Below are 26522 nucleotides of genomic sequence, written 5' to 3'. Positions count from 1 at the left end.
CCTGGGGCTGATGTCCCCCTCCCTCCTCCCGGCTCTGTCCCCCACATCCCCCCTGTTGTTCCTGGGAGGGGCCCAGGGCCTGGCTCCTGGTTCCCGAGGAGCAGCGGTGGCTTTGGCCTCTCTGCCGCCCCAGTCCCTTCCAGGAGTGATGCTGCAGTGGGGGGGGGGGGCATGCAGACCACCCTGCCCTCCCCTGCCCAGTGGTGCTGCTGGCTCACCCTGGCACGGGGGTCCTGCTGCTGGGGGGCCGTGGGGACCGTGGCGGGGGATGCTCAGGGGAACATCACCTGCCAGGCGCGATGCTGCAGCAGGACATCACGCTCCCGGGGTGCTCTCCTGCCCCGGGCAGCACCCAGACACCCCCCCCTCCCCCGGCCCTGCCCAGCCCCCCAAGGCTGCAGAAAGCCCGGCGAGAGCCTGTCCCCACAGCCGTGCTCTGTGCCCACGGCTGTGGCTGCGTGGTGCCTGCCGTGGTCCCCTCCTCCGCACGGCGTGAAGAGGGGCTGCAGGCAGCGGAGCAGGCAGCGACCCCTGGACACCCGTGTCCCGTGGGGACCCAGGAGCGCAGACAGCCCGAGTGTCCTTCCCACGGTCCCCAGCACCACGTGGGTCGTCCCCTGCAGAGGGGGCTGGTGGCCTTGGGAGCCTTCAGCGGGGCCGGGCGGGGGATGCAGGGAGCTGCCCCTGCCCCGGCTGAGCAGGGACAGGCAGGAGCAGGCAGGAGCCGGAGTGGAGCCCTGCGCCCGCGGGTGCCCGCAGCGTCGGGATTGGTGCGTGCGGGGACACGCGGGGGCCGGGCCGGGGGGGGGACACAGGCCGGGAGGGCGCAGGGGCCCGTGGGGACAGCACGGGGACACGGGATGGGGAAACGGGGCTGGGGGGGCGTGGCGGTGCGGGGACGGGGGCTGGGGACAGGAGGGCACGGGGTGGGGGGGGACGGCCCCGGGTTGGGCTGGGGACGGACGGGGTCCCACGCGGGTCCGGAGGGGGGCGGGGGGGGACACACGCCGCGGGTGGGACACGGCGCGGGGGGGGCGGGGGGTGTCGCAGCGGGCGGGCCCGGGGGCAGGGCAGCGCCGGGAGGGGCTGGCCCCGCCCCAACACGGGGGAAGCCCCGCCCCAACACGGGGGAAGCCCCGCCCCGCGCCGCGCCGCGCAGTGCATGCCGGGTCGGCCGCGGCTGGCGGGCGGCTCGGCGCGGCTCGGCGGCGATGGCGGGGGGCGGGCCGGGCGCGGGGCGCTGGGGGCGGCGGGGCGCGGCGACCATGGCGGCGGCGCTGGCGCTGGCCGTGGCGCTGGCCCTGGCCTGCCTGCTGCTGCGGGCCGCGATGGTGGGCGCGGCGGCGCTGGGCGCGGCGGGGGCCTGGTGCGCGATGCGGCCCGGCCCGCCCGCGCCGCGCCCGCCCGGCAAAGCCGCCGCTAACGGGGGCCCGTCCGCCGCCTCGGGCCGGCCCGTGAGGGCCCCGCCGCGCCGCCTCGGCCTGGGGTAAGCGCGGGGGGGGGAAGGCGGGGGGGGGGGGGGGAAGGCGGGAGGGCGAGGGAGCCCCGCGCCCCGGCGGCGCTGACCCTTGTGTCCCCGCAGGGCCCCGCCGGCCGCCCCGCTCTGCTCGCCGCAGGCCCCGCGTCGCCGCTACCCGCTGCCGCAGGCCCGGAGCGCCGTGCCGGTCGGTCTGCCCGCCGCCCGCTGGGAGGGCTGCTCGCCCAGGAGCATGCCCTGGGCTCGCCGGGCCGGCCCGTTCCGCAGCCCGGTCACCGTGAGGATCGCCCAGCCGGCCGCCGGCCTGGCCCGCTCCCCAGCGTGAGTACGGGAGTGGGGACCGGGGCCCGCTTCGGCCTCGCCTCTCGCGTGGGCGGCACCGAAGGAACTTCACCTTGGTGGGACTGAACGGGGGAGAGCAGCTATCGGGCCCTCGGCCGGTTGCGCTGCCCGGAGCGGTCACCTGGGGACAGCGTGGTGCTCCCAGCCCCGCAGCGACCGCTCCGTCCCGAGTGTTGCGGGGAGGATTGTGCAAGCCAAACCTCCTGGAGAGGCTGCACGGGAGAGCCCGCTCCCCGCTTCCGTGGGGGCAACCGGCCACCGGGTGGGGGGAACCTCGTGCTGCGGGCCCCGGCTTGCCTAACGCCTTGTCTTGCTTTGCTTCGTTTCGCAGCCTGGAGCAGCTGATCTCACCTGTGGCCTTCCCGGCCGACAACAGCCTGGACCCATGTGCAAAAGAGACCGTGCTGAACGCCATCAAGGAGAGCAGGAAGAGGGCTGTGGAGGAGGAGGAGGAGGAGGAAGAGGACCAGGCTTTTGGGAACGATCAGGAGAGCAAGAGGAGGTAATAAGCCAGCAGTCTGGGTCACAGCCAGCGTGTTGGGAAGGTCGTAAACGGGGTTAGCGCTTCAGTGGTGACAAATGGGATGTGTCCCAGAGCCCAGGACTCTGGGTTGGAAAAGTGCTGTGGGAAATGAACCGCAGAGAGGAAGCACACCCCATCACCCAGGCCTCTGGGCTGTGTCGGAAAGTCCTCCAAAACTTCATTTTGTCCTTGAGATCAAAGGGATGTGATTTAGGTTTTTGTATGGGCAAGCTTGTGGGTCAAGCGTGTTCCCCTGCGTTGCTGGGGATAGGAGAGGCTGGGATGTGGTTTGGGGAAGCCTGGCAGGGCTCCCTGGCGGGGAAGTGGCTTCTGTCATCACAGGGGTTTGCAGACTGGGGAAATGTGATGGGAAATGCTGGTATCTGCTGTAGGCTTGGCATCTTCATCCCTCAGCCAGCCCCAGGCTTCTAGGAGAGATGGGATCCCTAAGTCTTACAGCCCTGGGTGGAAGCATCACACTTTAAAAGATCTGCGTGCTTCCTCCGTGCACTGTAGCTAGCAAAAGGAGCTAAAAACACGAGCGTAAACAAGAGAGACTATCTTCTGCTTTTGTTAGTCAAGGTCAGCGATTTCCAGCTCTGAACTTGAAGAAAGGAGGGTGCAGTGTCTTTGACAGCGCTCTGGGAAGGACAAGGCAGAAATCCTGGGTGGCGAGGTCTACTGGGACCTTTCTAACGGCCTGGGCACAGCGTTGCATCACCGTTCTCCCCTCCTGGTTTTTGTCCTTCCCACTTGCATGCGTGGAGGCTGTTCGCCTCGTGCTCCTCTGCCCTTCACGTGCTGGGGCTGCCTGCCTGGGCTTGAGCAGGGGAGCCAAGAGACCATAGAAGAGCGTCTCGGGTGCATTGTCCTGCGTGCTGCGCTGGGGCTGCTGCTAGAGCGGTCCTGAGAGCGCAGCGGGATGAGCGGCAGTTCGCAGGGAGCCGCCGGCTGCCTTCCTGCTGTGGCACAGCATGCCATCCTCTCCTCCGGCACTGGATCTCCCTCTGCCTTTGAACCTTTACCTCGGCTCGGTGAATCTGAGCCCCACAAGAGCTGAGCAGGATGACAACAGGATGGGTGCACAGACAAAATCAGCTTGGTTTTTTTCTTTATTCTATTTTTTTAACGTGTCAATAGCTAGCTCTGCCACAAAAGCCAATTTTGAAGGCATTAAAGCCTGGCAAGCACGAAGAATGCTTGTAGGCAGAAAATCCTGCGACCTTTGAGGGCAGAAAGGAGCCTGCGTCAGCTGGACAGTGCTGGATCGCCTGTGTGATGGGGTCAGCGTGCTTGAGCTCGAGGGAAGCGCCTGGGCTAAGTGACAGGGCTGATGGTATACCTTCAGCTCTGCTTCGTGGCAGGGTTTGCTGTAAGACTTTCAGTCTTCAGATCTTCACTGCATCATTGTGGGGAGGGGGATTTGGTTTCTGACTTGAACAGTCCAGGGCACTGGCTAGGAACAGGTAGGTGATCTGAACTTTGGAGCTCAGGTCTGTTCCAGAAATGAGCTACTGAGACTCTCTGAAATGTTTTGGCTTAGAATAATGCATTTGAGCAAAGATTTTGTTACATCAAAACTACTCTGCCCAGCAGGCAGCTGGTGGAGCTGCTGGTGCTTGGAAGGAGGCACCTCGGGGTGAGAGTGAGTGAGGATGGGACCAGCTGGAGGGAAAATCTGCAGCAGGATGCAGATGGGGAAAACCTCTGTCCCAGAGTATTGGGTGACAAGGAAGAAGCAAGATTTTTGCTTTCTCAGTGCTGAGCCCGCCTGGAAGGGGTCTTCTCCTGAGGCTGGAGGGCAGCCCCTGCCTCTGCTGCCTCCACACTACCACAGGCTTCTGCCCTCTCTCCCACAGGCGCCACGATAGCAGTGGAAGTGGGCAGTCGGCGTTTGAGCCACTGGTAGCCAACGGTGCCCCCGCCTCTCTCATACCCAAGTAAGTGCCCATCCGGCCAAAAGCAACTGCTGTGAGCTGGGAGGGGGGTCTGAAAGCCTGGGGGCTCTGGAAAAGGCACTTGGCTTTTGCTTGCAGAGCTCAGCTTCAGGGGAGAGCAAGAGAGGCTGTGGCTGTGCTTTCAGTCACCCTGAGCACAGGCCGGTGGCCGTTAGGGCTGCGCCGCTGCTCAGGCTTATTTCCAGGCCCTGTGCTGTGAGAAAAGAGTGGGGTTGCTTTCCTCCACCCACTCTGCATTTAAAGGACCTGTGGGCAGGGTGGCGGGGAGCTCATAAAATCTTCTTTAACCTCCTCCAGGCCTGGCTCTCTGAAGAGGGGCCTTGTCTCACACTGCCCGGATGACTGCTCAAACAAGAGGTCACGCACCTCTTCCATGAGCTCCCTGAACAATACGTACGCTGGTGGGATCCCCAGCTCCATCCGCAATGCCATCGCCAGCTCCTACAGCTCCAGCCGGGGCCTCTCACAGGTAGGGAACACCCTGCCAAAGGCAGCACCAGAGTGGCTCGACCCTTGGGGATCGCCCCGTGTAACTGGAACACTGGGCTCACAGGAAGAGCGCAGTGTCACTGGGTGCCTGGCAGCGAGTGCTGTGGGGAGTCTCCAGCGCAGCTCAGCTGGGCGGTTTCATCTCCTTTGGGTTAGGCAGGCTGCCACGCTGGCAGCAGCAGGCAGTGATGTTACTTGTCCTTCAGTGCATGCTGCTGGGGGAGTCCCCAGGCAGAGCTGTCCTGCTGCAGGGCTTGTTTTACACCAAACCAAGAAGGAGGCTTTTCTTCCCCTCCCTACTCAGCCTTGGCCAGTCTGCTAGGGTGGATAGATCCAGGTGAAAGGAAAAAAAAAAAAATCACTTTGCTGCACTGCCATCTTTTCAGCTGGAGTCAGCGAGTATGGGAGCTGTGCATTCCCACTTTGACCCAGGTCCCTTCAGCAGCTGCTGAGCTGTAATAAAACACTGCTTACATCCTGGGTCAGGCTTGCAGATGTGACGGTGGGCTGTAGCGGTGGCTAATGGAGCTCTGCGGTCTGTGCAGGGAAAGGTTTCCTCCAGGATGTGTTGGTAGGGAAGTGTTTCCTCTGGCTGGGGCAAGTCTGAAATCCTTGAGGTGGGATCCGTCGGCTCTGAGCTCCTGGCGAGGAGGTGGCCTGCTCCTGCCAGAGCAGCCCTGTGCACACGAGGGTGTCGAAGGCGGCCGAGCAGCCTCTGCCAGTGCTGCAGGAAGGCAAGAGCCAACATCTGACCAGCTGCATCCTCCCTCCCCGTCCTCTCGTTTAGGCCAGCCTCTAACGAGCCTGGTAGCCGCTTGCTCCCAGAGCAGATTCAGTTCAGTGTGGCCAGGCTTTGCACTCCACCGGACGTGGAGGGGAGTTCAGTGGTGTTGAAGCAAGAGAGGCTCTGGGCTTGTTAGCCACAGCCCTGGGAGGTGGCATTTAACCTGCGGGCGAGCAGAAGGGTGGGAGGCTGTGCTCCCTGCCAAACCTCATACTGAGTTACTGCTGGTCTCCATCTGCATTCCAGCTGTGGAAGAGAAGTGGTGTGAGCATGTCCTCGCTGTCCAGCCCAGCATCCTCCCGCTCCCAGACACCAGAGTGGCCTCTCAAGAAAGCCAGGTAACTAGCCGCTTGCCTGGCGAGTGCCCACTCGTCAACGGCAGACAGGAGGAGAACAGCCGCCTTCCCAGCCACCCCGGTGCCTGGCTCTCCACCGGAGCCAGAATGGTCCAGACCCCTTTCTGAGACTTGGCTGCTGGGTCACCCACCGGCATGGAAATCCCCTTCTTGTGTTGATTTGCATCCCTGCTGCCTTGTTACACTGTGGTTCCAGCAGCAGCGCTGAGCTGCACCACCCCTGCCCTCCTCCTGGGCCGGGTTGGAGATTTAAGGGCTCAGATTGCTGCAGAGGTGACGTTGCCTCGTGGCATTGGAATGGCCTGGGTTGCTCGAGCGACTGAAACCTTGGGAAGAGGCAAGCCCAAATTTTCATAGAATGGTTTGGGTTGGAAGAGACCTCAAAGATCATCTAGTTCCACCCCCTGCCATGGGCAGTGGACACCCTCCACTAGCCCAGGTTGCCCAAAGCCTCATCTTTTTTGCCATCTCCTCAGCATCAATTCGTGGGAGCTACAGCAAGGTTGTGTTTTAGCGCCTGCCTTGGAGCACAGGCCCTTGTTCTCCTCTTTCCCGGCTCAGAGGACCTGAGCTTATGTCAGAACTAAAACCGACACAACCATCTGCCCTGGCGACAGGGTGGGTCCAAGCCAGGGACCTGCGAGGGGCAACGGCTCCCGTCCGGGACCCCTGAGTGCCGCCCTGAAGCTGATGGGTCCTGCAGAGGGTGTGTGGGCTCGGTGGTCCAACCGAGCTGGGGTCCTGGGGAGGGGAGCGGCTCCTCTGCCTGGAGGAGCAGCTGGTACGGTGAGGGCAAGGCTGTTGTCCCAAGGTCTGCTGTTTGGTGGAGACAAAGAAACACACCAGCGATGCTGGTGGGAGTCCGTAGCATGTCCGGTCTTGCCCTGCTCCCTGGGGACGAGGCCAAGCCTGGGGTTGACCCTAACTGTCTCTCTCCTACTTGCACAGGGAAGAGGAGATGCATCGCTCCAATGCTTCCACTCCGGTGAAATCGGACAAGGAGCTGCAGACAGAGAAAGGTGAGTGTAGGTGGGCCCCAGCTCTGCGCCAGGCTTGGACGGGCCACCGGTGTGAGCAAGGAGGTAGCTGAGGTCTGCAGGTGGGATTGGCTTGAGATGGCACCTGGAAACTAGGAATGTGCTGCTCCCAGGGCAGTGGCACCTCTGCTGTATTTAGCAACTGCCCTAACAGGATTTCCGGGTGATGAGCAAGGGGTGCTGGCAGTGTCTGTGTGGGAGCTGGCGTGCATGGGGAGCACCAGCCCCCAGGCCAGCACGGGTCCAGGTGTCAGCCCTGGAGCCAGATCTGCTGTGGTACAAGTAGCACCCTGATCCAATTCCAAGCTGAGCTTATTCCAACTCTTCCTCAGCTAAGATGGAGACAATGTTCTTTGTGCCCATCACAGATGGGTACCTGGGTCCCGTGGTGCAGCACTGCGTGTGGCCCATGGAGTTTGCGTGGTTTGTGGTTCGGGTAGGCAAGTGTGCAAGGACCATCCGCGGAGGTGGGAAGGGGCCACTACCCTGCGGAGCCCCAGCAGGCTCTTGTAACAGACTGCCCCGGGATGAGCTGGAGCCAGCTGCTCTCCCAGGGCATCGCAGCCTTGTCCTCGGCTTAAAGCCGTGCCCCTGGCTCTGCCCTCTGACGTGGGTCATCTGGAGAGGAGTCGGAAGGGACAACCCCATTGGTACAAGCCAAACGTCTCCTCTGCCCAGAGTTGGTCCTGATTTGTCTCCTTCTGTAGTGGCGGAGACGCCGGTGCGGAAGAAGCAGAATTCCCTGAGCCCGCCGTCCACGTCAGAGAGCAGTGGGAAACGCAAGCGGAAGATCCAGTTGCTGTCGTCTCGCCGGGGAGACCAGCTGGCGCTGGTACGTCGCTGTCTCGCAGCCCCTTTTGCCCTCCTCTGGCGATAGAATGTGCTCACTGCAATTTCTGCAGGGCTGGGGGGAGACTGACCTGCCTGCCCTCAGGAAGGAGGCCCCGTCCTTGGCCGAGTGGGAAGTGACGCTATCCCCAGCCCCAGTGTCTGGTGGGCTGTGCGTGATTGTGCTGCCTGCTGCCGGACCAGGTAATGGCCTGGGGAAGGCCTGCTGTGCCCTCAGCGCCAAGCCGGGGGCCAAAATGAATGGGGATCGGAGCTCCGCGGTAGCGTGCTGTGGCAGAACCACCTGCTTCACGGGTCTTGCGACGGCCAGCCTTCACCACACGTTCAGAGAAGCTCTGCCGGCTTCCCTGAGAAGGAGCTAAGCTGCTGCTCTCTCTTGGCAGCCCCCACCGCCTCAGCTGGGCTACTCCATCACGTCGGAGGACCTGGACGCGGAGAAGAAGGCAGCGTTGCAGTGGTTCAACAAAGTGTTGGAGGATAAGGCTGGTAAGGGCAGACTGGGAACAGGGAGGGGACGGCAAGGAGTAGAAACCCAGAGCCAGGGCTGGCAGGGCAGCAGGGTGTCTGGGTAGCGCAGGCTAGGGAAGCTCCTGGGCCAGTCCTGCCTGGTCCTTGGGTCTGGGGAAGCTCCTGGGCCAGTCCTGCCTGGTCCTTGGGTCTGGGGATGCTCTTAGTGCCTTCAGGCTCAGGAGAGCTCGTGTCCCAGAGTCTCCGGGGTGACGGGTGAGGTTCCCCAGGGCCAGAGCTGTGGGCCATTGATGCAGTTTCCCTACTCGCTGGGGTAGTGCCCTACAGCAAGTTGCGTGTCCTGATCTCTTGCTCCTTCCCAGTAGACGCAGTCCCCAGCACCACTGCAGAGACTACTCCCATGGCCAGGCCGCTGGCGTTCGCCGTGACCTCCCCGGGGCCTGTGCCTGCCTCGACAGCTCCTGCCGCGGCCACCACCAACTCACTCCTGGACAGCCTGAAGAAGATGCAGAGCAGCCAGGCTGCACCCACGCCAGCAGGTGAGGAGGAGGAGGGTCAGCAGAGCAGGAGGCAGGTGGCAAAACTCCCTGTTCAATAGCGCTGCTGGCAGCGGAGCTGGTGGGAGGTCTTGAGGGGGGCAAGTTTGGGGACACTGAGCCTGTGGCCCTCTTGGGAGCTGCGGTAGCCTGGAGGGCTGGGTCCGTCTGGTACGGACAGGTGCCGCTCTGGGAGCCTTTGCAGCAGCGGGGTGGCTGCCTGGCAGAAGCGCTGGCTGTAGGTGAACCCCTGTCCGTAAATACGCTCTCTTCCCCTTTCCAGACTCCACTGGAGCTGTGGTAGCGTCCCAGCCTCCTGCGTCAGCTGCACAGCCGCCCGCTCCTGCTGTATCGCTGGAGTCGAGTTCTCTGCCTGCCACCTCTGCTGACACCAAGCCTGTGCCCATGTTGAGCACCCCTGCCTCCACTGCCCCCCCTGCCTTGGGGGCGCAGATCTCCAGCAGCCTGGCACCTGCTGCGTTCACGGAGCTGGGCCAGACCCCCAGCAAGCCTCCCTCCTTCCCAAAGCCGAGCGTCCTTTTCGGGATGCTGAACACTTCTCCTGCCAGCCAGCCGGCAACAACCACAGCCACTGCTGTGCCCACCACGACCGCTGCTGTGCCCACCACCACCCCCGTCTTCAAACCCATCTTTGGCGCTTTGCCGAAAAGCGAGAGCACAGCACCCTGTACGACTGTTGTCTCCGCCTCGATCACTGTGCCTGCGAGCTCAGGCCCTTCCTCAACATCGTCCACCACCACCATGTTCAAGCCTATTTTTGGCAGCATCACAGCAGCTTCATCTCCAGCAAAGGTGTCTCCCTTTGCCTTCAAACCAACGTCACAGCCGGCCTCGGCCACGGATCTGCCAGCAGCCTCCACGACTACCCTGGCAGGATTCACAGGTCTCCCCAACGTCATCTTCACCACCGCAGCTACGACTGCCACCACGCAGAGTTCCTCCACGGATGCCACCATTAAACCTGTCTTCAGCTTTGGACTCAACCCGCCTGCCTCCACCAGCGCCGCCAGCCTGGCCGTCACCACTGCCATGTCCACCAGCACATCGCAGCCCTTCCTGTTCGGCAGCCTGGCCAGCTCGGCTCCCACCACAGAAACCAGCTTTGCCACGCCAGGGCCTGTGTTCCAGTTTGGAAAGCCACCTCCAGCCACAGTCGCTGCCACCACCACTGTCCCAGGAGGTCCTGCCTTTGGCCAAGCACCTTCAAACTCGACAGCTCCTACCACTACTGTGGGCTTTAGCATATTTGGAGGCACCATGCTGACGTCTTCTGCCCCGGCCACCACAGGTCAAGCGACGTTGACGTTTGGCTCCTCCATTTCAGCTTTTGGCAGTTCCTTCAGCACAAGCGCGAAGCCCCCGCCATATCCTGGTGCAGCGAGTCAGCCTGCCTTCAGCGCTGGCACTGCGGAGAGCCAGCCGCCCGCCAGCAAGCCCGCTGCCGGCCCCGTCAGCTTTGGCCCCACGTTCAGTTTTGGAGCCCCTGCAGCCCAGTCCACAGCTCAGCCGGCATTTGGCGGCGGTGCTCTGCCAGCCTTTGGCACAACCAGCGCCCAGGGCTCCTTTGGCACCAGCAGCACCCAGGCGGCATTCGGAACCACCACATCGGTCTTCTCTTTTGGGACAGCCACCTCCACCACCACCAGTTTCGGTTCCACTACCCAGACCACAAGCAGCAGCACCGGCACCGCTGTCTTCGGCACCACACCTTCTCCCTTCACCTTCGGGGCAACCGCCCAGCCAGGCCCCTCCGCCAGCGCCTTCGGGATCGGCACACCCGCCCTGAGCAGCGGCTCCCCTGCCGTGGGGTTCAGCTTCGGGGCTGGGCAGAGCGGGGCAGCCCCGGCCGCAACACCATTCGGCTCTTCCCTGACGCAGAGCGCGCTGGGTGCGCAGAATCAGAGCGCGCCCTTCGCCTTCACCGTGCCTAGCACACCTGACAACAAGCCTGTGTTTGGAGGTGAGCCGGGGTGGACGGACCTTCTCGGGGGGGTGAAGGGCAGGGCTAGATTCAGGCAGCAGCTTTCCTGCCGGCCCTCGCTGAGCTCCCCAGGCTCAGCAGCCCTGGAGGGGCTGGTGCTCGTGCTGTGCAGAGCCTTGCTGTGCGAAGGAAGGCACTTCCATCGCTTGCTGTCCGCGTCCCCAGCCCTTGGTAGTGGAGGGGAATCCTTAAATCCCTTATCTGCTGCTCCTGGCCCCTCCAAACAGCCAGCTCCCTGGCTCCACACGACTGCCGAGCCCAGCCAGGTGCTGTGTAGAAGCCGAGGTCTTGCCAGTGCTTAAAAGCAATCTGGGGCTTCTTGGCAGGTAGAAACGCTGCCAGCCAGTGATTGCAGTTGCTTCTTGGTCGCTCTCTGAGGTTTCCCCTACCGCTTTGCACCCTTGCTGGGCCGTATCACCTCCCACAGAGCTGAAACCCACATGCTGAGCAGCTACTTGATCTAGAAAGACAGAGGCCTTTGTTCCTCCCTGGCCTGCAAATCCTGCTGCACTGCCCTGCTGGCAGGAGACCCCAGGGATTACGATGAGAGAGCAACTTTTTGCATTAGAAGAGCTTCTCGGGTGAAAAGGCTGGTCCGGGGGGGCCACAGTGCTTCAGCCCCGGAGGGAGATCTGTGTCTCGCGCGGGCACTGCCAGCTCCCGACGGCCAGGTTCTTCCTTCTTTGCCAACCCCAGCTCACAGTGGCGTGTTGCTTTCCAGGAACTCCTGCGCCCACCTTTGGGCAAAGCACGCCCGTCCCAGGAACAGTGGGGAGCGGAAGCAGTAGCCTTTCCTTCGGGACGCCCAGCGCTCCTGCCTCGGGCTTTGGAGGAGTCGGCACTTCCTTTGGTAAGGGAGGAGTCGGTGCTTCGGCCTGGGGGAGCTGATGGGTCATGTTGTTCCGTTGGGCTGGGGATGGTGGAAGGGCAAGGCTGCACTCTGGAAGGGCTCGGGTGGTACCTGCTTGGCTCTGGGGGAGGCAAAACCATTGGTTCCCCTCAGGATGGGGATGATTCTACCCCCGTGCCAGCTCTGAGTGAGGCTGTAGAGACCTGAGAACCTTTCTGCTTCCAGGTTCATCCACCCCCGCCTTTTCCATCGGGGCAGGATCCAAGACAGGCGCTCGCCAGCGGCTGCAGGCACGGAGACAGCACACCCGCAAAAAGTAACCTCCGACGCTGCTGGGCCCCCGCCGCCCGCCTGCACGAGGAGCCCCTGCGCCAGCACGTGTGGGGGGGCTCTGGTCTAGAGCGGTCCCCAAGGTGGGACCGGTGGTGGCGGGGCCAGGCCCCCGTCTCTGCTGCCAGCCAGAGACCGTGCTGGGTGGCAGCAACTGGGGTGGGCCAGGATAAACCAAACTCTTCTTACTTGAACAGTTCCACAGCCAAGGCTGGATGAACCTCTGTACATATCTGCAGCGTTTCCTCCCTCACTTTATTTTGCCATGTTTCATAACGTGTAAATTTTTCCCCAGTTGCTTCTTCTAGCTGTCCCTGTGCCCTCCTCCCCAGCCCCGTGGCACGGCAGCCAGCAGAGCCGCACGTCCCTGCTGAGAGCCCACCAGGAGACGTGCCACGGTTCCGGGCTGCTGAAGGATGCCGTCTTCACCAGGTCCCGAAACCTTTCCCCATTGTTTCATCCCGTGGCTTGGTGAACACGCTTTCTCCGGAGGGCTCTGCTCCGTTGCCGTCCCTGCAGAACATGAGCCGGGGTGGGTTAGTGCCAGCCTGGCGTGGGTGCGAGCGTCTCGGTGCCAAGGGCGACTGACCTGGCTTCTGCAGCCGGGTGACGACCCCCTCGCTGTGACTTAATCTCCCATCAGACCTCCAGCCGAGGACAGGCCGTAGCCTGGGACCTCGGCTGGAGGCACGGGGTGGAGCTGGGGGTCCCTCCACCCCTCTCCTGGCCACCGAGTGGCCCCCCCGGCCCTTGCTGCTCCCCGCCGGGCTGCGGGCTCCCCCCGCCCCGCTCGTGTAAATCCCCCCTCTGTTTTGCTTTATTCGTGCTCCTGTTTTGATGCGCTCATTGAATCGAGTTTGGAGGAAGAACTGAACCGTGTGCGTGGCGGCATGTTGGTTATGCCGGATTTGCTGTTTGGAGTTTCTTTTTTTGGGGGGGCGCCCGTCCCTTTGCGGGGGACGCGCCCCGGCTAATTGGGTGTTGACAGTAGCATCACTGCGTGGCTACTCGCGCTGGGTGAGTTGTCCTTTGTCGTCGTGACTGAAAGAAAGGCAGCCGGGGTGGGGGGGATGGGGCCTGGACCCCCAGGCACGGGGGCTCCAGCCCTGGCAGTCTCTCCCCTCCCTTTCCCTCTCTCCTGGTGCCCCTTCCCCACCTCGGGGTGCTCTGGAGCCACTAACTCCTTCTGTCCAGAGCAGATGGGTTTCCCCACACACCCCACCCCCCCCCACCCCCCCAAATCCAAATTGTTTTTTCATTTTTAGCTCATACCCGTCCTTTTGGGTTTTACCAGCTCATAGGAGCTACGGTGCTGCCTCCCCTTTTCCCATCCAGCCAGCAGCAGGGCCCTTCCCCTGCCTGGAGCTCCTGCGGGGAGAGACTGCTGGAGCTGGGGGTCACCTGAGAGCTGCCCCCCACCCTGCCCCGGGCAAGGGACGAGCCCCCCTGCCCGTGGGCTCCCCACCACTTCCAGGAGTGCTTTGCTGCCGAGTTTTTTACTCTCCGAGCCGTGTGAGTGTGTGTGTCTGCCGAAGTCTAAATTAAAAAAAAAAAAAACCACAAACAAATATTTAAACGTTTTTTAACAAAATAAAAATTTATTTTTATATTTAAGCTAAATTGCCTTTGAATTCCTTCAAGCTTGGTTCAGTGAGGTTGCCAGACCCCGCAGCGCTGTTGGTAGAGTTTAGCTGTGCCGTCACAGTCCAGTGAGGAGCTGGCCCATGTCCGGCTCTGCCTGCAGGACGTAGCTGTGCTGGGGAAAGGCAGCTACGTCCCGCGGGCTCTGCTGCTGCATGCTCCTCCTGGCCTGTAACAACATCTCCTTAATTTTAAAATGTGATGTATGTGGATGTGACTAAACCTTATGTTTCTTTTTTTTTTTTTTTTTTTATTTCTCTGAGGATGAGGAGCAGGAGCTCTTGCGCGTTACGGTGATGAGCGGTTGTCTTGTCAGCCAGGAACGAGCCGTCCCTCCCAGCGGGCGTGAGGTGCCCGGGCTCTGTGCGGGGCAGAGGAGGTGTGGGCAGGCACCTGCTGCCGGTGCGGGCAGGGGGTTTGTAGCCTCTGCCACCGGCACGTCCGAGGGGGCACAGCGGGCTGTCCGAGCAGGGGTGTCCTTGGGATTGGAGAAAGCAGCTGCCAAGGGGTCAGCAGGGGTGAGGGCTGACCCTGCTGCTACCTCCCTCTCCCTGTGCAGGGGCTGGGCCAGGAGCCCCCCCACTCCCCAGCCCCCGCAGGTGGTGGCAGGGGGCAGGACAGCAGCTCGGGGGCCTGGCCAGCCCAGCTCTGGGCAGGACCCATGGGGATGCACAGGGTGAAGGTGAGGGCACCCCGGGGAGCCCCCTGGCTGGCGCTGCCCTGTGTAGGGCCCGGAGCCAGGCCGCATCCCTTCCCCCCGCACAGACCCTGGGTGGCTGGGCGGGGGGAGGCTGGGTTTTAACTCAGACAAGACTTGGATCATTCCTGGTGTGGCTGATGAGGATTTTAGTGTGAATGTGCAATTTTTTTTCCTTGCTTCTTATGTCCCTGGTTTAAAATAAAAAAAAAAAAAAAACCTGTGTTCACATCTGCCTTGCCTGTGTTTGATTCCCGGGGCTGACACTGCAGGGGCAGTACAGGAAACTGCAATCCACCACCCTCTGGCTTGTGTGTCCTCGCTCCCCCCTGTTCAAAGGCAGGTGCAAGGATAGGATTAGTATTAATTTTTTTATAATATTATTTATTATTATTGTTTCACTGTTCCCCCCCCCCCCCCCCATTGCCTCTGCTATGAGCAGTGGCAATTTCAGGGCAAGGCTGCACAAACACGCTGGAAAAGAGTCAAGAGAAAGCAACTTTAATCTGTTTCATCCCTACAATCACAGGCTTTCCTGAAACCCTGCATCAGGGCAGGGTAAGGATTTGGGGAGGGAACATGGTAAAACAAGACCCTCCATGCAGCTAGCATGCTCCAGCCCTGCAGGGTGCAGACTGCTTTGGGGCAAAGCTGCTGTTGGGGGGCTGCTGCGAGGGCCAGCCCTGCCTGAGCAGTGCCCCCTCCCAGGGCGTCCCAGGGGAACGGGGCCTTGCAGAACTCCACAGCACTGCAGCTGGCACAAAGCGTGACCGGTGTTCAGAGGTCCCACTGGTGTTCAGGCAGCAGAGGAGCGTTCCCCGCCAGTCCCTGCTGGGCACCGTGCAGTCCTAAAAACATTACTTCACTCCTTCACCCACTGCTTTTTCCTCTTCCTCTTCTTGGGAGCTGCCCCTGGCTCAGTGCCCTCTCCTTGCTGCAGGTTCTCCTCTGCTGCCACAGGCAGGATGCTGCAGACAAGAGCAAACGGCTTGAGCCACGCACCGAGGCCCTGCTCACCACAGTACCACGGCTCCTGCCCTCTTCTCCTGCTATGGCCAGACCCCTCCATCTTCCTTCCTCCTCACACCAGGGAGACAGACAACACCCTCTCCCGGGGTGCCCCTGAGCCCGGCCATGGTCCCCCCTAGAAGCTGCTGGAGGCAGGCAGAGCCCCTGGGCCCCTCTCACCTGGGGGCAGCCGCCCCTTCCCCACACCGCTCCAGGACAGCCACAAAGAAGCCGTGGGTAAGCGTGTCTGCAGGAGAGGCGCGGAGGCAGCACTCTGCCCCGGGGAAGGCAGCGAGTCCTCGGCAGGGCCAGGAAGGGAAGGCGTTCACCAGCCTGCGGCGGGGGATGAGGGTCAGTGCCGAGCCCTGCAGCACCCCTGCCATGCCCCTGCCGCGTGCCCGGCGTACCTGAAGGCTGAGCCCTGCTCCTGCAGCACAGCGTGCACCACGTCCTCGTTCTCCTCCCGGTGCAGCGAGCAGGTGGAGTAGACCAGGCGCCGGAGAGCTGGGAAGCTCAGGGCATGGCTCAGGACCCTGCGCTGGAAGCCAGCCAGCGCCTGCAGCCGCTCAGGGCTGGGGGCAGCCTCCTCCCCCGGCACCCGGGTCACCATCCCTGCGGGGAGAACAGCCATCGCCGGGGGGTCCGCGGGCCCAGAGCCGGGCTGCGGGTGGGGCGGCCAGAGCCCCGTGCGTTACCTGAGCCACTGCAGGACGGGTCGAGGAGGAGGTGGGTCACCTTGCTGTACTTGGGGTCCCCGGGATCCACAGTCAGGAAGTCCTGCTGGGCCAGCTGGAAGCCAGTGACGCCGGCCCGCATCAGCATGGTGTTCATGGTGGCCAGGCGCTTGGTGTCCACGTCGAAGGCAAAGATCTGGCTGAAGGCAGAAACCGGCACCCAAGAAAAGCATCAACACCCCGCTCGGCACCAGGAACCGTGCCAAGGGCGCCAGGCTGCCCCAGCAGACCCAATGCCAGCCGTCTGCCAGCGGGCAGAGCTGGGGAGCTGCTCCCCAGGCAGGAGTACTGAGCAGGGCCGGGCACAGATCGGGGTCAGGGGCCGGGAAGTGAACCCCCACGGGACTTCACATCCTCTCAGGCCCTTCAACGGCCCAGCGCTATCAGAGCCACCAGCCCACCCAAGAAGAAGCGGGCATCAGCCCCACTTAGCGGAGCAGGGCGACAGGCTGCAGCTCTTCCTGCCACCTTCTCCTTGTGCTCTCTGTGGGCTCGGTGGGGCCAGGACCCCGTGCCCCCAGCATGCAAACCTGCCCTCACCCCTTGTTCTTCAGGAGGGCAGCCAGGTGGCTGGTCTTGTTCCCCGGGGCAGCGCAGGCATCGATGACGTGGGAGCCAGCAACAGGGCTGAGGAGGAAGGCCGGGAGGCAGCTGGCCTGCAAGAGCACAAAGCCCTGTGAGAGGTGCGGGCAGCCAGCACCGCCGGCCCCTCGGGGCAGGGCTGACCCTGCAGGGTCACAGGCAGCCACAGCAACACAGGGCCAAGCCCACCACCACCACCACCCACTGCTGGAAGCCGCTGCCCGGCCCACAGCCCTGCACTGCTCCACGCTGCTGGTCCCCAGCTCCTACAGAGCATTTTTACAGCTCAGTTCAGAGCAATTCATCCTGTGCCTACAGGCTACAGAAGCAAAGCCACCGGGGAACCCCACAGCTGCAGGCTGCCTTCACCGTTTCTGCTTAGACTTCAAGTGCTGCAGCAAAGCCCAAGCCCAGCCGGTGGCATGGAGGAAGAGGCCGACCCTCCACCCATGTCAGTGGTTTTCCCGCCCCTGCAGCCTCTTGCTCCCCAGCTGCCCCACCTTGTCCTGCAGAATTATGTGTCCTGAAGTGTACAGCACGTTGTCGTGGAAGTCTGTCTGCGGAGGGAAAACCAGCAGCTCCGGTAGATGAAGATCCAACAAGAATTTCTTCCCGGAGAGGGCCCTCAGTTTCTCCACGCTGCCCCCGAGACACAGGGAGGATGAACACACAGTCCTGCTCCATCATGCCTGCACTAGAGCCCAGGCTGGGAACCCCCTACGCCCCACGCCTCCTCTCCACTTTGGCACCAGGCAGCGCCCGGAGGCAGAAAGTATGAAAGTAAGGGTGGGGAGTGACAGAGACCCAACCTGGACACTGTGAGCACCAAGACCAACAATTTTCAACCCACAGAATCTCGTCCCCAGCCCTTGCCACTTCGCTGATGTCCCAGATGAGGTGAAATGGCAGAAAGAACGCTTACCTGGCTGCCCTGCCCAGGTAGGAGTAGCCCTGGCGCTTGAAGAAGTCAATGACATCGTCCACACAAGTCTTCAGGGTGTTGACTCGGACGTAGCGCGGTACCTGGGAGGCTGGGGGAGCGGGGCAGGTCAGACACAACCCACCACTGCCGCCAGCACAAGGAGACTGCCCGGCCCCGAGGCCCACTCACCTCCGGGGCTCGCTGCCTGCGCGGGGGCCAGGAGGTCCTCGTTGCGGCTCACCTTCTGCTGCACCTTCAGGCGGGCCAGCTCGGCCTCCAGCCGGGCCCGGTGCCGCCGAGCCAGCGCCTTCCAGCGGCCCCCGCACTTCAGGCCCTTGCCGAAGAGCAGGTCGTACACCAGCACCTGCGGGGACGTGGGTGAGCCGGGCCCCGCCGCCCCGGGCCCCGCCGCCGAAGGGCCGCCCCCGGCCGCACGTACCTTCGCCAGCTGCAGGGGCAGCTTCTTCTCGGCCTGCAGCAGCGCGGCGCCGGCCAGCAGCTTCTCCAGCACCGGGGAGTAGCGGAGGGTCTCGGCCACCAGGGCGTACAGCTGCCGGACGTGCTGCGGGGCGGCCAGGGGCGGCCCTGAGCGGGACAGGGCCCGAGCCCGCCCCGAACCCCGGGCCTGCCCCCGCCTCAGGGCTACACCCACCCCCCCCCGGGCCTGCCCGCCTCGGGCCTGCCGCCCCCCCGGGCCTGCCCCCCCCCCAGGGCTACACCCACACCCCCCGGGCCGCCCCCTTCCCCTCCCGGCCCCCGCACCGGGAAGCGGCTGTTGTACACCAGGGTCTTGATCCCGCCATCGCCGCGCTCCAGCCCCTCCAGGACGGCGGCGGCCGCGCTGTACAGCGCCATGGCCCGGCCCGGCCTCCGTCCCCGCGCGGCCGCGTGCGCCGCCGCCACTTCCGGCGGTGAGACCTCCTGGCCGGCAGGGGGCGAGCGGCCGAGCCGGGGCCTGGCGGGGCCCGGGGGCCGGGTAGGGGGCGGGCAGGGCCGGGCAGGGCCGGGCAGAGCAGGGGGTGGGCAGGGCAGGGCAGCGGCTTCCCAGCGGGCTGAGCTCCCGGGCTGGGGAGAAGGAGCGGCCGGCCGCGGTCGGGCCCGGCCGAGCCTTCCACCCTGGCGGGGGGTCACCGGGCCCGCCCACAGCGGGGAGGAGAGCAGCTGCCGGGCGGGGGGCAGCACCGTCAGCCGGTCGCCGTGGCGCGGAGAGGTGTTGACGCTGTCAGTCAGTAGTGGTGTGATGCAGCACGGTGCGATGGCGTCATGCAGGTTTCCTGGAGACTTTGGTGCTGCTCAGGCTGAGGTAAAACAGACTAAAGCCCGGCCCGGCCCCGGGCGGGACTCTGCTGCTGCGATGGGCTGTCCGTGCAGGATAAAGGATACCCTGGGTCAGCCCAGCATCCCAGCTCCTCTGACGTCTTGGAAACCCTCCCAGCGTCACCTGGCGTCATAGATCAGTAACTCCAGCAGACTGACTCGAGGGACCTCTGCATTCATAGACAAGCAGCAACAGTGCTGCAGCAATACCATTGCTTTGCGCAGTCTTACTGTGCCAGTAACGGGAAGCGTGGGTGCTAGCGATCGGTCGTGCGGTACCTGAGCGTTTGCGGTGTAAGAACCCCGTGTGAAACCACGTTAATTTGGCGGGCGCGCCTCATGCCTAGTAACGGCGTGTTTTGTGCCCTAGCCTCTCGGTTGGCACGGGCCAGATGCAAATTTTGGTGCCGAGCCCTGGGAGCGGGTCCCAGGCGACTGCGGTTAGCAGGACAGAGAGCCCTGAGCTGTGCCGCGCTCTCTGCAGGGTGGCCCAGCCGGCCGGGCCACGCTCCCCGCTGTGCCCTCACTGCCTCAGCCCGCGCCCCAGGCACAGTGTCCCACCCCGGCACCCCTGCGTGTGGTTCCACCCGCCGCCTTGCACGCCTGAGCAGCTGGCAGAGGCTGCAGGTGTCCTCCTGCCAGGGTCTGGCCTCTGCTGCCTGGTGAACAGCTCTCTGCAGCTGCTTTTTCGGCCCCCACTTTCCCCTCCTGATAGCCCCTCGCGCCTCCGCAGAGCACTGCAGCTGCCCACTTGGCTCCAGGTGCGGTCTGTTCCTCGGAGATGGTACCAGCTCACCTGACACAAACTCTGTTTATTCAGAAGAAAGACAAGCCAGCAAAGACCCCGGATGCTCACAGCTCATGCTTTTCAGGCAGGCACTCCTTTCCGTAGGGAGATTTTCGCCAGCCGTGTTTTAGGCTTTTGGGTCAGCCTGCCAGATCGGGATGGGGATTCCCAAGGTCAAGGCTGACATTTTATGCTCTTAGAGGAGAGGGGAAGGACTGTCCTGTGCTGCTGCAGCTGCCTCTGCAGTGCCCCAGCTTCCGTGTGAGGACAACCCTCCACGCAGCCTGACTGCTCTGCTGCAGGCCCTTGGGACTCGGCCACAGCCCTCGCCGGCCACCGCCTTGTCCCGTGGCCAGGCTACGGCTTCGTGGGTTCCTCTGGGGCAGGATGGTTGTACGGCACGCGGGGGTGCCGGCTTGTGGCAGGCGCGGGCAGGATGATGGGGGGCGAGTAGGGCCCTCGCTCTGGCCAGCACAGGTCCACGATGGGGTAGAGCTGGCCCTGGAACTCCGCCTGGAAGGTGTAGATGGGGCTGAGCTCGTCGGGGTGGTCGGCGTTGTAGAAGGTCAGCTCGCCCTTCTCGTAGTGCAGGTAGATGCCAATGCGCTGGGGCCGGGCAGTCAGCGGCAGGGCGGCCCGTGGAGTGCTGAAGGCCTCATAGACCTTCCCTTCCTTCAGGCCGATGAGCCACACGCCGTTCTCGGGAGACTTGCTGAGCTTCCCTTTGCGGCTGACCGTGCCCTTGATGATGCCCACGCGCCAGTGGTTCCTGGTGCCCACAATCACCTCCCAGTAGTGCTGGCCGCAGGAGAAGCCCTTGCAGGTGAGGATGCAGTTGCTGGAGTCGAAACGCTTGGGGTTGCTGTCCCGGCGCTGGTACAGCCCACACTGCACCACTGTGTCGCCCTTGAAGAGCTCCAGGAGGGGATGTGCTGTCACTGGGTCCAGCTTCAGCGTCTCTGGAGCTAGAAGGAAAGCACGCAGGCTCCAGGCACAGAAGCAGGCAGGGGCCAGCTCCGGGTGACAGCCACAGAAGCTGGCACTGCTGAGCTTTAAGCAGCTGGAGCGTTTTGCCAGAGCAGGCTGCTGCCGGCACGAGACAGAGCCAGGCACTGCTCCCGGAGCTCTGCTGGGGCGAGGAGCGCACAAACAGAGACCAGGACAGAGGCCGGGGCAGCGCGATGCTGGCTGGGCAGCCTGTCCCACGCAACGGTAAGCCGGGGCAGCAGCGGGGCAGGGCGGTACCTGGCAGGACACGGCGCTGCAGGCGCTTCCACACGGTCATCTTGATGTCGTCTTGGTGGAAACACGGCTTGAAGGACACAGGGCTAAAGATGCCATCGCTGGGGTGCAGGCTGGGGAGCTCTGACCTGGAAAGACATGGGCAGCTGTGACACAGGTGACGGGGACGGTGTGTGACCTCACCTGGCTGCTGTGTATGGTGGAGCCACTGGTGTCTCACCAGCTGCTCCTGCCCTCTCCTGGGGCTGAGTGCATGGCTCTGGCTGTGGCTATCCACCACAGCAGCAGTGTCCATGCGAGGCTGCCCCAGCCATGCCCTCTCTGGTGCGGAGGCACTGCCGTCCCATTGATGCTGTTTCCTGCTGGGTCCCACCACTCACCTGAACTGGGAGGAGCCATATTTCTGGAAAACACAAGAGAAAGAGTCGGTGGTGGGAGACTGACAGAATCAGTCAGTCTCTGCACCTCCCCTGCGTGGTCACAGCTCCACACATCTGTGCACTGGGCTGGTGAGGCCAGGGCTCTCCTCCCCTGGGAGAGCTAAGGACATTGCCCCTTCTGGAGGGCAGGCCTCTCCCATCGGACGAAGCCCTGGCTGGACAGAGGGCACCTGCATCTCACTTCTCATGGTGCCGCAGCTACGCTTGGAGAGAGTTCCCACTGCCCAGGGGAGGGCTCAGGGCTGTGAGCACTGGGCTGAGGGCTGGAGAGCGTGGTTGACTGTCGCTGCCTTCACTAGTGAGTGCACTCACCCGGATAAAATCAAGCTGGCTTTCGTTGCTGAGTGCCTCCAGAGAGGTCTGCATCTCCTTAAGCCTCTGCAGGGCGTCTGACGTCTGCTTGACCTGGGACTCAATGGAGGTGATGAGCTGGGCTGCCTTCCCCTCGATGCTCTCCAGGAAGGTGGCTTTCTCCTCGTCGATGTACCTGTGCAGCTCCTGGAATTCCTTCCGGATCACCCACTTGAAGACATCCGCCTCGTTCTGCCGGGAGACAGCAGGCGGCTGCGCAGGGCTGTCTTGCTCCATCCCCTTCACCCTCTTTTTGGTTTCAGAGATGCCACCAGCAATGTAAATGTGTCCCGCCAAGCTGCCCTCCACTGGCTTTTCAAATAAAGAGCAGCTCTTCACGGCAGGCTAGATGATGTTTCATCCTGCTGTCCTCACCACCACGGCACCCCTGCCTTACACCTCTCCTTCCCCAGGTTTTGTTTTCCTGATGTCCCAAGCAGCTTCATCAGAGCCTTGAAAGAGCTCTTGGATCCCTCCACTCCCAGGGAACAACCTGTGTCCCGGGCTAAGGGGTACAGAAGAGTGCAGCTCCACTTTCATTTGGGCTAAGCCCTTCTGAGGAGCCCCACTGGGAAGTTTTGGGCTCAGAAGGGATGCCAGGAGGCCCCTTGGAGATGCCTACTGCATGGGAAACGGGCATGCAGCTAAACCAGGCATAAACTCAATGTGAAACCAATGGCGTTGCTCTGACTGGGAAGCCTGCTCTGAGTGGGGTCCCTTGCACCTGTTATCTCCCCATCTCCAAGGACATTCGGTCAAACCAGCTCTGAGTGGTGCTCCTGCCAGGACGCTTGGTGAGGGTTACGTCACCCCTTCCTAGAACAGGGCTGTGCCACCAGAGAGGGTTATGTCACCCTTCCCGAAAACAGTTCTATGTTTAATCCTCGAGTTTTGTGGAGAACACAAACCTCAGGGAACAGAGTGGAAGATAAGCCCTGTCTGCTATCCCAGGGAAAGGGGAAGAGAAGGAGACGAGTAGAGGAGGTGAGCTGAGGAGACCCAGGAGCAGAGGTTGCTCCAGGGACTGTGTGGGACACAAAGGACTCGGGGACACAGGCTCCCTCGGCACATGGCACTCACTGCGATGCGGCTTTTGTTGTTGATGAGCTTGCTGAAGTGTTCATCCAGGTTCCTCTTATACTGGTGGACATCGGTCAGCAGCACAGACAGCTCCTCCTGAAAAGACAGCACCTCTGTAGGAGGGACTCTGTGGCAGCCTCCTTGACCACAGGCAGTGCTTGCCAGCCCCTGAGGAGCACATGGCCCTCAGAAGCCATGTTCTCCTAAGCTTTCTCTAAGCTTTCTGGGGCCCTGCACATCCTGCTGATCTTCACTCTTTTGATCTAGAGGATTTGGGGTTGCCAGAGGCAGGAGAGTGCTCAGAGCACGGCCCCAATCTGGATGCTGCTGACCAAGTAGTCCTGCCAGGAGCACCATGTCTCCACTCCCATTCCCGACCCTCCGTATCTCATACCCCTTGGCTGCTCCACACCGGGTGAGCGGGTGCCAAGCGGCTGCAAACCAGCACCAGGCTGGCGGCACCTTCCCAGCGCCGGTGCTGGGAGCTTGGCTGGGGCAGGAGCGTTTCTGGTGCCTCCTGCTCTTATCTCCCCGGTGTCAGGAGTGGAGGGGACGGGTGGCCCTGTGCTTTTCCATTCCTGGGGCTTTCATGTGATGCTGGGCAGGGGACGCCAGCTGTTTGCTCTGCCTGGCTTGGCCTCCTGTTTCCCTGCCTCCCTGCTCTCCTGTGGCACCTCGCCTCAGCCCTTATCTCCAGACTCTTTTTGATGGTATTTGGAAATGGTCTTGAAAGGCCCCGCCGCCACTTGCTGACTCCCGGCTCTCTCCACCATGGTTCAGCCACCAAAACCCTGAGCCCTCTCAGCTGGGGATGTGCTCAGCCCGAGAAACAGCTGCGCCACAGCCCGGGGACCCTGCCCCACATCTGGCTGCGCTGGGGGCATGTGCTCCCCACACTAGCATCATTTCCAACCTGTCCCTTGAAGGAGAGGGGACATTTGTCCAGCAAGCACTGCAGGTGCCCTAACACCCACCCCAGGAGCCCCGTCCAGCCCCCTGCCAACCTTCATCCGACAGTACGCGGTAGAGATGGGGGTGATCTTGTGCTGGCGGTGGTTGCCGATGGTGCCGCACAGTCCGCAGATCACCTCTTGGTCGGCCTCACAGAAGAGGCTGATGGGGTTGTGGTGCGTTGGGCAGGACTCTGGGGTGGGCTCTGCCTCGACCCGGCTCTGCAGCGCCTCAATGACGCGGGCCAGCGTGACGTTGGGTGGCGAGGCGCTGCAGTCCACTGTTTGGCGGCACACGGGGCACAGGAACTGCCCGTCCAGCTCTCCGGAGAGTGACACCACGCAGGACTTGCAGTATGAGTGCCCACACTGCAGCATCAGGGGCTCCTTGAAGACCTCCAAGCAGATGGGACAGAGGAGCTGGTCCTCCAGCTCATCGATGCTCATCTTGCGAGCCATCCTGCCACGTTCCCACACAGATCTGGCCAGGGAAATGGGTGGGAGATCAGTCCTGTTCCAAGAGCAAGATAAGCAGAGACGAGTAAAGACAGAGCTCAGCATCTGGGGAAGGCGAAAGAGACACCTCCACCCCCCAGCAGCAGCGCAGGCAGTTGCAAACTCATCGTTAGGCTCCATGCAAAGTCTGAGATACTTGTTTTAACCCATGATGGGCTCTGGAGATATGAGACCACACCTGGCCATGCCTGCTGGATCTGCCTGAGGTGTCAGAAGTCACCACCAAGCTGTTCCCACCTGGGGCCTTTGCCTGGCGGGGGTGTCAGACTGCAGCCCAGCTCGGGGCTGACCTGCCTCTGTGTCAGCACAGGACACAGAGCCGAGAGGGGTTTTCTGCTGAAACATTCCAGTATTGACCCTGGCCTGTGTGAATTCCTACAGATCTCTTTGGGCTCATTGTCACATCCTCAGAAAGACTGGCATTAGCTCAAGTGATGCATCTAAGCAAAAGCAGAAGGAAACCATAAAGAGCAAATTTATGTAGGAGACAGGGACAACCACCACGCAGCAAACACCTGTGAGGCTGGCTTCAACCGATACGAGGGCTGGGAAGCTGAGGCGCAGCGTGCAGGGCTGCGACTGCAGCTCACCCCTTGAAATGCACTGCGGTCGCTGGCCCCCGCAGCAGTCCCCACTCCGGGCCAGCACCCCCAAGAGACACGAGCCCAAATCTCTGCCTCTCCTGTGGCCCTGGGGCTGCACATGGCCACCCTATTGAGCTGTAAGGTTTGTGCAGCATCACCTCTGCCCCTGTTCCCAGTGCTGTGGGATGTAACTGCCGAGATCCTGGGCAAGTCAAAGATATGACCTGAAGTCGAAGAAAATAAACCTGAAGTCAGAGACCTGGTGATTTCCCCATGGACAGGACAGGCTGTGACCTGAGCTCAATGTTTATCATACATTGCCATAGGAGCTCGGCAAATCAAGGGTTGAACATCAGTCTGTGACCCGTCAGACACCATAGGACCCCGTACGGGGGAACCGGCGTCAGCTGCTCCCTCTGCTCACACAGAAACACCTCCCGGAGACCCGAATGACAGCCTCCCGCTCGCCACACCACTCACGTGCCCTGTACTGCTTCCTCCTGGCCTGGGCTCAGGCTCTGCTCGTCCTGGCGCACTGAGCCCAACGGATGTCACTCGGCTGCTCCCAATCAAGCTGAAGATTTTGACCCCGTTGGAGGGCGGACAAGGCAGGCAGCAGGACTGGCAGCCCCTCGGTGGGATGGGGAGCCGAGCCGCTCCCCTCCTGCAGCCTGAGCCCCGCCGGGGACATCCCTGCTTGACAGGGAGAGGCCAGGCAGCCTCTTGTCCCCCTCTCCTGCCCTGAGGGCGGTGACACACCTCCTCAAAGGGCTGCCCACCACCCGCCGTGCAGGTTCGGGCACACACATCATATGACTGTGTGGGCAGGAGCCTTGATAAGAGCCGGCCAGTGTTTGCCTCCCTGAGCGGCCAGCCTCCCTGCGTCCCGCTGGGGTTTCGCCCATCCGCGCTGCTTGTGTCAGCATAAACGTCTTCACCAAAAGACCAGAAGGAAACGCAAAGCGTCATTCCTCCAGTGTGGGGCAAGGCAACGCACCTGTTTGACTGTGCAAAAAATGGTTTCTGGTATAATTATCCCAGGTTCAGGGATGTGTTTGGCTTACGGCCGCCCCGGTGACTCGCCCGGGGAGAGCCGGGGATGAGGAAGGCTTCCCAGCCAGGCAGGGCCAGCCTTGGGGCAACCCGCGGGGCGGGGGAAGCAGAGACGGGGTAAAGGATTAGCCCGGGGGTCCCGCCTCAGCCTCACGCTGAGGGCCTCGGGTCTTTGGCAGCAGCAAAGGAGGGAGGTGCAGCACCCGTTCCCCGGGTGAGGGCAGGCCGCGGGGACGTCCCTCCCTTAGAGCGGCTTTTCCTCAGGGGGGCGAGCCCCGGGCCCAGGGCCTGTGGGTGCGGCGCTGGGGCTGCTGCTAGCGCCCCGGGGGAGCACGCGGCCCCGGCCTGCGAGCAGACACGCCCGGCGGGACAGCCCGGGCCTCCCCGAGGCGCCAGTGCCCGGAAGAGGCTACTGTGCCTCGCACGGCCGGTGGGAACGGCGGGGAGCGGGGCCCGGAGGGGGGAACTACATCCCCCAGGGTGCACTGCGAAGGCCCGTGACGCCTCCATCGCCCATTGGCCGATAGCTGCGCAGGGGCGTGTCCTCCCCGAGAGGCACCGGAGCGTGGTTGTGAAGCAGCGTGTTGGGACGAGATCGCTCCTCGGAGCGTGATTGG

At 62.7% G+C, this 26522-nt stretch overlaps 3 protein-coding genes across 7 annotated transcripts; 1 reads left to right on the top strand and 2 right to left on the bottom strand.

Moving 5' to 3' along the window:
• Positions 1 to 1177: 1177 nt before the first annotated feature.
• On the top strand, positions 1178 to 14552 carry POM121 (POM121 transmembrane nucleoporin). Of its 2 annotated transcripts, none has more exons than XM_054848116.1 (13): positions 1178 to 1486; positions 1583 to 1798; positions 2151 to 2321; positions 4202 to 4282; positions 4598 to 4769; positions 5820 to 5911; positions 6878 to 6948; positions 7674 to 7798; positions 8199 to 8301; positions 8649 to 8822; positions 9103 to 10800; positions 11543 to 11671; positions 11897 to 14552. In XM_054848116.1, exons 1-13 carry the CDS (start codon positions 1212 to 1214, stop codon positions 11989 to 11991), a joined length of 3402 nt encoding a protein of 1133 aa, XP_054704091.1. In that variant the 5' UTR covers positions 1178 to 1211; the 3' UTR covers positions 11992 to 14552. The 2 variants fall into 2 exon arrangements, with proteins under 2 accessions (XP_054704091.1, XP_054704090.1); XM_054848115.1 differs by having other exon boundaries at positions 8646 to 8822.
• A 272-nt stretch (positions 14553 to 14824) lies between these two features.
• On the bottom strand, positions 14825 to 18507 carry NSUN5 (NOP2/Sun RNA methyltransferase 5). Of its 2 annotated transcripts, XM_054848123.1 has the most exons (10): positions 18348 to 18507; positions 18025 to 18147; positions 17775 to 17949; positions 17586 to 17694; positions 17164 to 17302; positions 16622 to 16737; positions 16043 to 16221; positions 15755 to 15959; positions 15528 to 15680; positions 14825 to 15307 (listed from the first exon to the last, which is right to left on the bottom strand). In XM_054848123.1, exons 1-10 carry the CDS (start codon positions 18438 to 18440, stop codon positions 15202 to 15204), a joined length of 1398 nt encoding a protein of 465 aa, XP_054704098.1. In that variant the 5' UTR covers positions 18441 to 18507; the 3' UTR covers positions 14825 to 15201. The 2 variants fall into 2 exon arrangements, with proteins under 2 accessions (XP_054704098.1, XP_054704099.1); XM_054848124.1 differs by lacking the exon at positions 18025 to 18147 and having other exon boundaries at positions 18348 to 18498.
• Positions 18508 to 19002: 495 nt separating this feature from the next.
• On the bottom strand, positions 19003 to 25628 carry TRIM50 (tripartite motif containing 50). 3 transcript variants are annotated; one of them, XM_054848119.1, is made up of 7 exons: positions 25333 to 25628; positions 23807 to 24263; positions 22803 to 22898; positions 21684 to 21914; positions 21312 to 21334; positions 20935 to 21059; positions 19003 to 20654 (listed from the first exon to the last, which is right to left on the bottom strand). In XM_054848119.1, the coding sequence occupies exons 2-7, from the start codon at positions 24209 to 24211 to the stop codon at positions 20047 to 20049; spliced, it is 1488 nt and encodes a 495-aa protein (XP_054704094.1). In that variant the 5' UTR covers positions 24212 to 24263; positions 25333 to 25628; the 3' UTR covers positions 19003 to 20046. The 3 variants fall into 3 exon arrangements, with proteins under 3 accessions (XP_054704094.1, XP_054704096.1, XP_054704095.1); XM_054848121.1 differs by having other exon boundaries at positions 23807 to 24233; XM_054848120.1 differs by having other exon boundaries at positions 25337 to 25628.
• Positions 25629 to 26522: the final 894 nt, after the last annotated feature.

Source organism: Grus americana, chromosome 19 (genome assembly GCF_028858705.1).
Source record: "Grus americana isolate bGruAme1 chromosome 19, bGruAme1.mat, whole genome shotgun sequence".
NCBI lineage: Eukaryota > Metazoa > Chordata > Aves > Gruiformes > Gruidae > Grus > Grus americana.
The sequence above is the reverse complement of the archived record's forward strand: the minus strand, read 5'-3'. Positions and strand labels throughout refer to the sequence as shown.

Coding starts and splice junctions, on each gene's coding strand:
- POM121 (XM_054848115.1), top strand. CDS start 1,212: ATGGCGGGGGGCGGGCCGGGCGCGGGGCGCTGGGGGCGGCGGGGCGCG. Junction 1,487..1,582: donor CCGCGCCGCCTCGGCCTGGG/GTAAGCGCGGGG, acceptor GTGTCCCCGCAG/GGCCCCGCCGGCCGCCCCGC. Junction 1,799..2,150: donor GGCCTGGCCCGCTCCCCAGC/GTGAGTACGGGA, acceptor TTCGTTTCGCAG/CCTGGAGCAGCTGATCTCAC.
- NSUN5 (XM_054848123.1), bottom strand. CDS start 18,440: ATGGCGCTGTACAGCGCGGCCGCCGCCGTCCTGGAGGGGCTGGAGCGC. Junction 18,148..18,347: donor TGTACAACAGCCGCTTCCCG/GTGCGGGGGCCG, acceptor GCCGCCCCGCAG/CACGTCCGGCAGCTGTACGC. Junction 16,222..16,621: donor GCCCTCCTGAAGAACAAGGG/GTGAGGGCAGGT, acceptor TTCTGCCTTCAG/CCAGATCTTTGCCTTCGACG.
- TRIM50 (XM_054848119.1), bottom strand. CDS start 24,211: ATGGCTCGCAAGATGAGCATCGATGAGCTGGAGGACCAGCTCCTCTGT. Junction 22,899..23,806: donor CCGCGTACTGTCGGATGAAG/GTTGGCAGGGGG, acceptor CTGTCTTTTCAG/GAGGAGCTGTCTGTGCTGCT. Junction 21,335..21,683: donor GCCAGCTTGATTTTATCCGG/GTGAGTGCACTC, acceptor TGTGTTTTCCAG/AAATATGGCTCCTCCCAGTT.